The 11740-nt window shown below is 39.2% G+C and overlaps 1 protein-coding gene across 5 annotated transcripts in view; it reads left to right on the forward strand.

The window, feature by feature from the left end:
• The window catches only part of MOCS2 (molybdenum cofactor synthesis 2), a 56548-nt gene extending 46849 nt beyond the window's left edge, over positions 1–9699 (forward strand). For 3 of the 5 annotated variants that reach the window (XM_060400439.1, XM_012096943.4, XM_004016999.5), the window contains exons 2-6: positions 84–205; positions 4632–4759; positions 5352–5502; positions 6619–6742; positions 8546–9699. In XM_060400439.1, the coding sequence (XP_060256422.1) occupies positions 4639–4759; positions 5352–5502; positions 6619–6742; positions 8546–8614 (465 nt within the window). In that variant the 5' untranslated portion in view covers positions 84–205; positions 4632–4638 and the 3' untranslated portion in view covers positions 8615–9699. Of the gene's footprint in view, positions 1–83; positions 206–1357; positions 1503–4631; positions 4760–5351; positions 5503–6618; positions 6743–8545 lie in introns of those variants that run through there. The other 2 variants (XM_060400438.1, XM_042233792.2) reach the window with 2 other exon arrangements.
• The last annotated feature ends 2041 nt before the right edge of the window (positions 9700–11740 follow it).

Genomic DNA, 11740 nt, shown 5'->3' on the forward strand with positions numbered 1-11740 from the left:
GCATTTGAAAAACAAAACCCCGCGTTGAGAGTCAGAAAAGGGCTATGACTTGTTACTGTTAAATACATTTTCATTCTTTTCAGGTGGAAGTGTTGTATTTTGCAAAAAGCGCTGAAATAGCAGGAATTCGCTCTGAGACCATTTCTGTGCCGCAAGAAATAAAAGCATTGCAGCTGTGGAATGAGATAGAAGCACGCCATCCAGGGTACTTAAAAATTTGTAGAATGTATATGATAAGCACTTTTTAATATTTAAAAATGCATGAGTAAATGATAGAAGTAAGAAGTTAATGTTGATTTCCATGTTTAATGTCAAAAGTATATTAGCTGTATTTTTTCTGAAAACTTATAGTATTTAAAAATAAACAGTTCCTTAAGAAAGGTTTGATATTTTACTTAAAAAACACAGTGAGCTGAGATACTCCCAAAGAGACATGACTATATTAGCTTTTATAATTTACATAATACTGAAAATTTAGATTTTGTGTTTTTATAGCATTAAATGAAATCGTTACAAATTCTGTTAAAATGTGTGCTTTAAATTTTTATGTCCCACCCCTTCTTTAGAGAACTCAAGATAGAAATTTTTAAGATTGAAAGAAAAATGAAAGATAAGAAATGTTAGCTGCTGCTGAATTTGCATTTTTGCGATATTTATTTTTTTTCTGGTTCTTGAAAATTGTCTAATTTTACTGCTCTTGTTCCTACCTCAGATGAGTCTTCTTTGGAACCAAGTATAAAACTGGCTTACCTGAATGTGTTCCAGGAATATTAAGTGTCACTTAATCCTTGTAGATGTTTAACTCTGAAGCTTTAGTGCTGTGTAGCAGACAGTCCACAATGTATGCTCCGAAAGAAAACTATTCCTTCATGATTTCATATCTTTTTAAGTTCTTAAAGTGCCCTGATAATCACTGGAAGTGGTTGGGCTTCTGTCCTACTTTACCTTTAACCCTGTATCAATACCTGGCTGAGAGGCACTTCCTATTTTGGAACCTTACAGGGTATACTTAGCATACTTGTTCCCTTAGATGGAAGGCTCCTGGGGAGGGCATGCACTGATAAATGTTTCTTTTTTTCTTTTTTTAACTTGGTCTGAATGTTGTCTCCAGTTTAGTGTGGTTTTTGTTTGTTTGTTTGTTTCTTTATTGCCTGAGACACCCAACATCCAGTAAAGAGTTGTTAGCAATTTACTCCATTCAGTGGATACATACTTTCTCTGCAAAATATGAGTAAGTTTAATTAGTCATTTTGTAGAGGATGCTTCATAAAATAGTATTTATGTAATTTTAATTGCAGCTGAGGAGATTTAGGATCTAACAGCATTGATAGGTCTAATTAGACTTTTTGCCCTTCAGATTGGCTGATGTCAGAAATCAGGTGATATTTGCTGTTCGTCAAGAATATGTCGAGCTTGGAGATCAGCTCCTCCTGCTTCAGTCAGGAGACGAAATTGCTGTTATCCCTCCCATTAGTGGAGGGTAGCACTTTTGAGGCACCTGGGTATGTGAGCGAGTTTTTTTCTTAACCAGTGTTGTGGCGCAGGATCATACAGATAATAACCTGTATATTGTTTACTTTATACTCTTTGTAAGACTGCCTGCACCAGCTCTTTATTGGTGCAGGTGGACTTACAAATGCCTGTCATCTTTGAATGTCATTTTGATATGTTCACTCTGTTGATTTAACATGGTTCAGTTGAGCTTTTATTTTGTGTTGGACACAGTGCCAGACACTGGTGTTTTAATATTCCTATTTTGCAGAAGGGAAAACCGAAATTCAAAAAAGATAAAAAAACTTGTCATGATCACATAGCTAATAAGTGGGAGAGCCAACATTTGAAGTCAGATTATTGGACTTTCTGGGTACTTTTCCACAAATAATGCTTATTAATACTGGATAATAGCTTTCCTCAGTACAGAGAAATGTAGAAAAATTGCATAGCTGGAAAGTAAGAATATTTCTCTTCCTAAGGAAAAAAAAAGCTTGCCATTTTCCAGGTAGAAAAAGACAGTTTTATTGTTATAATTGTATTGCAAATGTCTCTAGGATCCATGTCATCTTTCCACTACATAAAAATGTAGTCCATGTCTGAGTATGATAATGTGTAAGAACCTTGCTTAGTATAATGTGGAGAGGCAAACAGAATGAGGCTTAATTGTCAACTGAGAAATAAATAATGTAGAAATTAATAGTCATCCCTAATTGTAAGTTAGGAATGAAAGAAAACTTTCTTAATTTGATAGTGGTTTTATTTCAAAGTCAAGAGTAAGTATCATCCTAGACGGCAAAACTTTGGTTGCATTAAAGAAAAGAACAAGCCATGGATGCCTGTTTCTTTTGCTCATTTTTTCTCTCCACTCTCCTGGAGGACAGTCCCCCAAAAAGTGAGGAATAAATATTGTAAAGCAAATCACCTGGCAAGATCTTCTATTTAGAAAAAATACAATTCTTTGTTAGATTTGGAATTCATTTAGAAAACAATTGCTTGCCATTTAAATGTGTGTGTGTGTGAGATCATTAGAGCTGTCCTTTGAGAAGACTAGGAAGATCAGAAAACAATTGTCTGCCATTGAAGCTGTGTGTGTGTGTTTGGAATTCATTCAGAAAACAATTGGCTGCCATTGAAGTGTGTGTGTGTGTGTGTGATGATTAGAGCTGTCCTTTGAGAAGACTGGGAAGATCAGAAAACAATTGTCTGCCATTGAAGGTGTGTGTATGTGTGTTTGGAATTCATTCAGAAAACAGTTGCCTGCCATTGGAGTATGTGTGTGTGATGATTAGAGCTGTCCTTTGAGAAGAGGAGGAAGATCAGAAAACAATTGCCTGCCACTGAAGAGTGTGTGTGTGTGTGTGTGTGAGTGAGAGAGAGAGAGAGAGTGAGATCATTAGAGCTGTCCTTTGAGAAGACGAGGAAGATCAGAAAACAATTCATTCAGAAAACAATTGCCTGCCATTGAAGTGTGTGTGTGTGTGTGTGTGTGTGTGATGATTAGAGCTGTCCTTTGAGAAGACTAGGAAGATCAGAAACCAATTGTTTGCCATTGAAGGTGTGTGTGTGGAATTCATTCAGCGATGTGTGTGTGTGTGTGTGTGATGATTAGAGCTGTCCTTTGAGAAGACGAGGAAGATCAGAAAACAATTGCCTGCCACTGAAGAGTGTGTGTGTGTGTGTGTGTGTGTGAGAGAGAGTGATGATCAGAGCTGCCCTTTGAGAAGACTAGGAAGATCAGAAACCAGTTGTCTGCCATTGAAGGTGTGTGTGTGGAATTCATTCAGGGGTGTGTGTGTGTGTGTGTGTGTGTGTGTGTGTGTGTGTGTGTGTGTGTGTGTGTGATGATTAGAGCTGTCCTTTGAGAAGACTAGGAAGATCAGAAAACAGTTGCCTGCCATTGAAGTGTGTGTGTGTGTGTGTGTGTGTGTGTGTGTGATGATTAGAGCTGTCCTTTGAGAAGACTAGGAAGATACTCAGCAGCAGTGTGTATTATTGGAGTGTGTTTGGCAAGATTTCTAACATGCAGTTTTAGAATCTGTTCTTATAGAATCAAGTTATGGGACTCAGTGTGGTCTGAAGTTCATAGATGTTTGGGTTACCTATATCAGATTGCAAGAAAAAGTGGAAAAAACTCAGGTGGCACATGCAGGAGGTTGAAACATCCTGAAATCTGGTACCATCAGAATAATCCAGTAGTTTGTTTTTTTTCTCTTCAGTAGTGTGATCATCAGTATCCTCATAAATAACCATTCCCCAGCCCCCATGCTTTGTCTCAGAACCCTGTTTCTATAAGTTATCGCTGTTTGTAATTCCTATTTATTGCTTTGTTCCTGCTCCAACATAAGTGCCCTGAGTGCGGGAGCTACGTCTTTTGTCCCCTGGCCTATATCCAATCTAGGACACTTAGTGAGTATGTAATAGATCCTTGATGGATGAAATGAAATATATGCAAAGGACCTGTAGCATCTGATGAATAGGCCTTCAGTTCATTCCCTTGTTTCCTCAGTTATTTAACTGGGTTGTGCCTGATTGTGAAATGAACCCAGTTCCTGTGGAGTCTCCATCATTTCTGCTTGCTCTCCTGTTTGGACAAAGAAAAAGCCAGTACTGAGTGTACTGCTTGGTAACATAGTGGTTTAGAGGTGATGTGCCTGTGGATGAAGGAGGTAAGAGCAGCAGTTCTAGAATGGGGACTATTTCGGCCTATGAGATAGATTACATTTTAAGTGATGTTAACGGTAAACTTCTTATAACATGCTTGATTCATTAGGGGTATTTGTAAATGACTGAGTTATGCTAAAATTTTACATTTATTTTTATCATCATATTTCAAATCATGCCTCCTAACATATCTATGAGTCACAAAGAGTTGGACATGACTGAGTGACTGAACTGAACATATCTAATGTAGAAAAAAATATAAATTGAAATACAGCCGATAAATTGGGTGTTTTGACTCTAGTATCTATATTAAGGTTTGCTATGCATACTAAGTTGCTTCAGTCGTGTCTGACTGTGTGACCCTATGGACAGCAGCCCACCAGGCTTCTCTGTCCATGGGATTCTCTAGGCAAGAATACTGGAGTGGGTTGCCATTTCCTTCTCCATATTAAGCTTTAGTAATATCTTATTTCTAGAAAAGATATGAATGAAGTTGAAGAGAAATCTAAAGATATAATAAAATTCACATCTGAGAAACTTTCAGTAGATGAAGTCTCACAGCTGGTGATTTCTCCACTCTGTGGCGCAATATCCCTATTTGTAGGTGAGTTTTAATTTTCATAGCGTCTGTTGACTGTACAAGACGGTTGAAGTTAGCAAGTGTTTCTCCTGTTCAAGTGTTAATAGTCAGAGGATTTTAAGATCCTGAGCAGTAGACCGAGATTACCCATGGTGGTGACCAGAAATTTTTAGTTCTTATTTTGCTTTAATCATCTTTAAATTAATCTATGTTTAAAGACCAAAAAAAGTAGAATAAAAGTCATTATTAATAGAGAATTTTGTGTTTTCCAGATATTGAGGGGAAAAAATGGTGATGATAATAACTTAATGATAATCCTGGGAGCATGATGTTTTCCATTTTAAGTGTCAAATCTTAGTTCTTAGAAAGGGAATATATACTGGTTTGTATTTTGAATGTTTTCAGTAAACCTGGCTAATCAGTGTCATTTTATTTCCTCATCTTTGTGATAATTATCTTTTGATTTTCTAGTCAAGTCTTCATGTTTAGAAAATTTCAAAGTAATTTTTATACAAACTGGTATGCTATTAAAAAATAATCCTCCCCCCTTCTTTTTATTAGTGTGGCTATTTCAACTATAAGGAGAAGCCTTATTTTGTAATTTTTTTTTTTTCAGGGACTACAAGGAATAATTTCGAAGGGAAAAAAGTCATTAGCTTAGAGTATGAAGCATATCTACCAATGGCAGAAAATGAGATAAGAAAAATTTGTAGTGACATTAGACAGAAGTGGCCAGTCAAACACATAGCAGTGTTTCATCGACTTGGGTATGATTTCCTTTATCAGTGTAAAAGTTTAAGGGTAGTTGTTCTCCACCTTTGTACTAATTCTGATTCTGAGATCTTTCACTGGCATCCTGTGTTACCCTGAGAGGGAGGTTCATGTATCATTCTGGCAGACTGTGCCTTTAAGGGCTGCTTGTTATATTGTAACATTTGGAGAGAAGCAGTAGTAGATGCTGTAACAAAGTCCAAATGTGCAAGACTCTTAGGCCCTATGCCCAGCAGCCTGTGCTGATGGGTGCTAAAGGCCAGGAGACCCTTAAAAGAACTGTTTTGTAGTTGGGACCTTGTTTATATGACAGTCTGAGACTTTTTGATGTAAAAGCCTCTTGAGGTCATGAACTTAGTTTATCTTTTTGTATCTCTAAGGAGAGTGTAATTCCAGGCTTTGTAAAGAACCCAGCAGGGGGACTAAATCTATCATCTACTATATTTTTAAATAATGTTACCAATTCTGTTATATACTCTTTATTGCTATTCAGTATTTTAAATTCTATGTTATATTCATCATGATTGCTTTGTATTTCTAGACATTACCTGACTTTGTGCCTTGTTTGAATCAGATACTTGTTGAGTCAGTGAGGTCCCTTTCTTCTTGGTCCCCATCAAATAAATCTAGTGGATACATGCTAACAAGTTGGTCACAGCTTTGGCTTCTGCTAAATGCAACTGAGATGAATTACTGTTTTCTAACTAAATGGGATGTTTAGGCAAAATAGAACTGGATATTTAGTTCTGTGTGCTGTGCCAAGTGGCTTCAGCTGTTTCTGACTCTTTGCGACCCCATGGACTGTAGCCCACCAGGCTCCTCTGTCCATGGAGATTCTCCAGGCAAGAATACTGGAGTGGGTTGCCATTTCCTGTTCCAGGGGATCTTCCCAACCCAGGAACTGAACCCCCCCCTCTCCTGTTTCTCCTACTTTGGCAGGCAGTTTCTTTACCACTGAGCCTTTACCATTCTTTACCGCTGAAGCTCAGATATTTAGTTGTAGGAACTAAATGTTTGCTGGATTTCAGTGGAATTTTTTTTCCCACACGTGTTGATTCTTTAACATGCAGCTTCAGAGGAGATGATGAATTTTTGTCTTCATTTTGTTAAAGCTTGGTTCCAGTGACAGAAGCAAGCGTTATCATTGCTGTGTCCTCAGCCCACAGGGCTGCATCCCTTGAAGCTGTGAGCTATGCCATTGATGCTTTAAAAGCCAGGGTGCCCATATGGAAAAAGGTAAGTTAGAAAAATACCTACCTTTCTCTCTGGACATGATTTTTTCTTAGGAATTTTTAAAGGACAAAGAAAAAGAGTACGTAGAGTATATACTCATGGGCCTTCCCTGACTTTATAGAATTTTGTTTTCTTTTATCTATGAAATAGGGTGTTTATGTAATAATCTTCTTTCCAAGCATGGAAAATACACGCCTCAGATAATGCATGACTGGGAGAAGACCTCAGCAAGTGGTAACAGTTAGAATTCCTAGTCTGGAATGTTCCAGTGGCTCATATATGCAGTAGTATCCCTTGGAATTGAATTCCCTTGAGTTAGAGGGTCTTTCCTTCGGAGAGCAGGAATCATGTATGGCTATTTAGGCAATGGCTAAAACAGAGATTTCTCAAGGCAAAAGAACCTTCTCCTAGAATGCCTTCATTTAAGGGGAAAATAAAGAATATTGCCTCTGTGGAGAAAATGCAGAGTGGATTAAAAAAACCTAAGTTTGAAAGTCTAGCTTGTGTTCGGTCCATACATCAAACCCATCAATAAAAGCAAACAATTCCCTTCTTAGAGCATCCTGAAGAGATGAAAAGGCCAAGCTCCCTGATTTCTCCCCTGGTATAGTTACCTCCTTAGACACATGTAATTACACTTGAGAGCGTCAAATTGCCCATGGCTTGTGGCTGAAAGCAAAGCTGAGGAATGTACTGCCCAGTAGAGCAGGGCTCAGAGTGAAGGGCCAGAGGGCGAGTCCTTCCTGGGAGCCTCCTGCTTCAGCCAGTGCTGAGATGAGTTAATTGGACCCTGAGCCAGCGCTTATGAAATTTAGTGACCCATATTTTCTGAATAAACACTGAAACCCATTGTTATAAGGGGATACTTAAGAACTAGAAGATAGCGTGTGTGAAAGGAATCTGTCTTAGTGAGGCTCAGGTATCTGGTTGCTTGGCTGTCAGCAAGGCCCCTGGAGCGAGCAAGGTAGAGAGAGCAGGCCAGAATGAGTTGTGAGCCTGGCTGAAAGAGCTTTCTTTACCTGAGAGGAAAGAGTAGCGAAGTAGATGAGAGAGCAGGAGATGGGATGTTGAGGACGGGCTGGACTTCCTGTTTGCGTCTCTGTCTGTAGGTGAGAGGGTGTCCGTAAAATGGGAAAACCTAAACTTTGTGGCCAGTCCAATAGAAGCTGATGAGAGAGAGAGAAAAGAGAAAGTGATATATTCTTATTCCCCTTCTGTCCCCAAATTGTCTAAATTCCAGTCTGGTTCTGGTTCCAGCCTGTGCTTTGAGATTGTCTGTGACGTAGGCAAGAGGGCGGGTGAGCAGGGCAGGCACTTAGAGAGCAGCTAGCCCCAGCATGTAGCTCAGACCTGTTTAGGAACCTCTGTGGTGGTCTCTTTAGTTTCAGAGCTAATGGAAACATCCCTTCTGCCTTTAGAAAAGCATGTTTGGAAATGTGGAAGTAGTAGATATGTCGAATAGAACAAGATGTTTAAAGACCTTCCATCTTCCCCACATAACTTTGCCCAGGCTATTGCCCATCGTGGTCCCGAGTGGATTTAGCAGTGTATTCCTCTCGATGTTGGCACCTTGCCTTGTTAAGGCTTCTTGTCTGTTGTTTCTCCTACTGGACTGAATGTTTGAGTGTAGGAAGCATGTTTGTTAATTTTTTTTTGGTTCTCAATGCCTTATGCAAATGTCCGTTGGATTGTTAAAAGAAGAGCACATTTAAATAGTTGTGATATTCATATGCCTGATTTATTCCAGTATATTTGCATTTATTAAAATGCTCTCTTTTGAATTCTCATTATGGTTCTGTTTTTTAGGAAATCTATGAAGAATCATCATCATCTTGGAAAAGAAACAAAGAATGCTTTTGGGCAACCAGTGTTTAAACTGCTTAGGTTTTTAGATCCCCTAAAATTTAAACTTGGTAAATTCTTATCTTTGATCATATGTCCATTCTTCTTCTCTAGAAGATTAATGAAGCTGATCTCTTATGTTACACTGGTGGAACAAAAGAGAGGAGAAAATAAAGCAAAATAAATGAGTGTTTAGGACAAGGGCTTATATGGGAACTAGAGACAGAGGAAAGAAAGGCTTTAGGGAGAAAAATGGAAGAATTTGAATGTGAGGAATGATGCCTGTGGTGGACAAACAGTTCTATGACTGAGTTCCAGTTGTAATTTGACTCACACTGAGGGGTCGCACCTCATCAGTGACTCTCAGGCTGCCCCCTCTGTGCCCCCTCCTGCCCCTGGCACCCTGTCCCCACCCCCCTGCCCCTATGCCCAGCGATATTGTTGTCAGGGATGCATTTTGAGAATGTTGGCAGAATTGAAAGTTATAAAAAGTCCTTATCAAATACTCTTGATATATTTTTAGAATTTATATATTTTAAAAATAAGCTAAGTACGGTTTAAAAAGTTTAAAGCGATATTTTCTTGTTTTTAAAACCTCAGTGATGATGCGTGCATGCTCAGTCGCTTCATTTATGTCCAACTCTTTGAGACCCTATCAGCTGTAGCCCACCAGGCTTCTCTGTCCATGGGATTTCCCAGACAAGTATACTTGAGTGGGTTGCCATTTCCTTCTCCAGGGACTCTTCCCTTCCCAGAGATTGAACCCACATCTCCTACATTGGGAGGCGGGTTCTTTACCGCTAAGCCACTGGGGTAGCCTGATGATACCTAAGATATTTCATAATATGAGGATTTCTTCTATTTCAGAATCTAGTATAATCTTATCATAATGCTTATTATATTTTGTTATTAGTATTGTATCAGTATATAAATGAGCTTAAAATTATCAAGACAAACTAGCAAGGGTGGTTTGCATTTTAATGTTAGTTATAAGATTGTACTCACAACCAATTAAGGAAAATTATATGATTATTTAGTAAAGCATTTTCAGATATCTTTTTAGCTTAAGCAGCATTGTTGTTAGTGAAGTCATTAATAAAGTTATGTTTTCTGCAAAATCTTATACTAAATAATGGTCCAGTTTTTGTTTGGTCAACCCATATACTACCTTGATAGATCTTAGTATATAATTTCTATATATAGTTCTTTTTTTTTTTTATAAACTGAAGTGTGATTTGCAATATTTGGTTAGTTTTAGGTGTACAGCATAATGATTTGGGGTTATTTTGCAGATTATATTCCACTATAAGTTATTGCAAGATTTTGGCATAATTTCCTATGCTGCACAGTAAATCTTTGTTGCTTATCTGTTTTATGTGTAGTAGTTTGTATCTGTTAAGTCCACTTTCCTCATTTGTCCTTCCCCCTCATCCTCTCCCTCTTGGTATCCATAAGTTTGTTTTCTGGATGTTTTTGTTTATATTTGGATTCATTTGTACTATTTTTTTTAGATTCCACACATAAGTGATATCATACAGCATTTATCTTTCTGTGACTTTTTTCACTAAGCATAACACTGCATTCATGTTGTAGCGAAGGATGGTTTTTGTGTGATAACACTCCAGTGTGCGTGTCTCATCTTCTTAAGTCATCTGTTGAGTTGCTTTTGTGTCTTGGCCCTCGTAAGTAGCACTGCTACGAACACTGGGGTGCATGTACCTTTTCAGATTAAGAGTTTTCATGTTTTCCAGATATATACCCAGAAGTGGCATTACTTGATCATATCATGGTTTTAGTTTTAGTTTTTTAAGGAACCTCCAAACTGTTTTCCATAGTGGTTTCACCAGTTCACATTACCACCACCAATGTGTGAGGATTCCTTTTTCTCCACATTCTCTTCAGTATTTATCTGTAGACTGATTGATTGATAACCCTTTTGACCAGTGTAAGGTGATACCTCATTGTGGTTTCGATTTGCTTTTCTCTAATGATTAGTGGTGTTGAGCATCTTTTCATGGGCCTTTTTCCTATCTGTATGTCTTCTTTGGGAAAATGTCTGTATGGGTCTTTTGTCCGTTTTTTGATTGGGTGGTTTGTTTTTTTTTTTTGGATATTGTATGTGTGCTTAGTCACTCAGTCCTGTCTGACTCCCTGTGACCCCATGGACTGTAGCCCGCCAGGCTCCTCTGTCCATGGGATTCTCCAGATAAGAATACTGGAGAGGGTTGCTGGTCCGTTCTCCAGGGAATCTTCCCAACCCAGGGATCAAATGCGGGTCTCTTGCATTACAGGCAGATTCTTTACTGTCTGAGACACCAGGGAAGCCCCAGAAGTACAGTAGTACAGTAGAAGAGCTGGTAAACAGGAGCTGGCATCCAGTGGACAGGTAAGAGTTACTGACTGGAGGAAGGAGAGGAAGTGGAAGATGGCAGAGCTGAAGGACCGTCAGCAACGGGAAGACGGAGGGCAAGCTGCAGTTTCACTCACCCCCGACGCTGGCGGCACAGGTTCTGGTTCCTTGCTGGCTGCAGATAGAATTATCTACCTTCTTGAAGAAATGACCCAGTGATGCCTGAGTAGTAGCTCTCTTTCTCATCGTAGGTGACATGGTAGCACTGGACTGCATGCTGAGCGGCTGCTGCAGCCTTCGTGTGCCATTCTGTGTTCAGGTCTCGTGCCTGGGAAGCTGACAGTGCCTCCTCCAATAAAGAGGAGCCCTTGCCTCTTCCTTCGTCGTGAATTTCCTCAGTCCTTCAGTTACTGCTGCTTCCTCTTTGTCCTCCCTCTGGGCCTCCAGTTCTATCAGGTCTTCATTACCAAGCTCCTCCTGTTGTACAGCAAGGAGTTCAGTGAAGTCGTCTCCTGCAGATACAGCTCTAGCTTCTCACCGAGGGTCACTGAGTCACTGAAGACCTCACTGTTGCACCCTCAAAAGCCCGCAACTTAAAGGTTCCTTTGGAGGGGACTTAGAGTATATGTTCATATGAGGTCTGTGTGGATTTGGGAATTTTTCTACTGAATTTCTTTAGAGGATCTTTATTGATAGTAATTATAAGAAGAACTGACTCATTGGAAAAGACCCTGATGCTGGGAAAGATTGAAGGCAGGAGGAGAAGGGGATGACAGAGGGTGAGATGGTTGGATGGCATCACCGACTCA

This window comes from Ovis aries, chromosome 16, assembly GCF_016772045.2.
Source record: "Ovis aries strain OAR_USU_Benz2616 breed Rambouillet chromosome 16, ARS-UI_Ramb_v3.0, whole genome shotgun sequence".
Classification (NCBI taxonomy): Eukaryota; Metazoa; Chordata; class Mammalia; order Artiodactyla; family Bovidae; genus Ovis; species Ovis aries.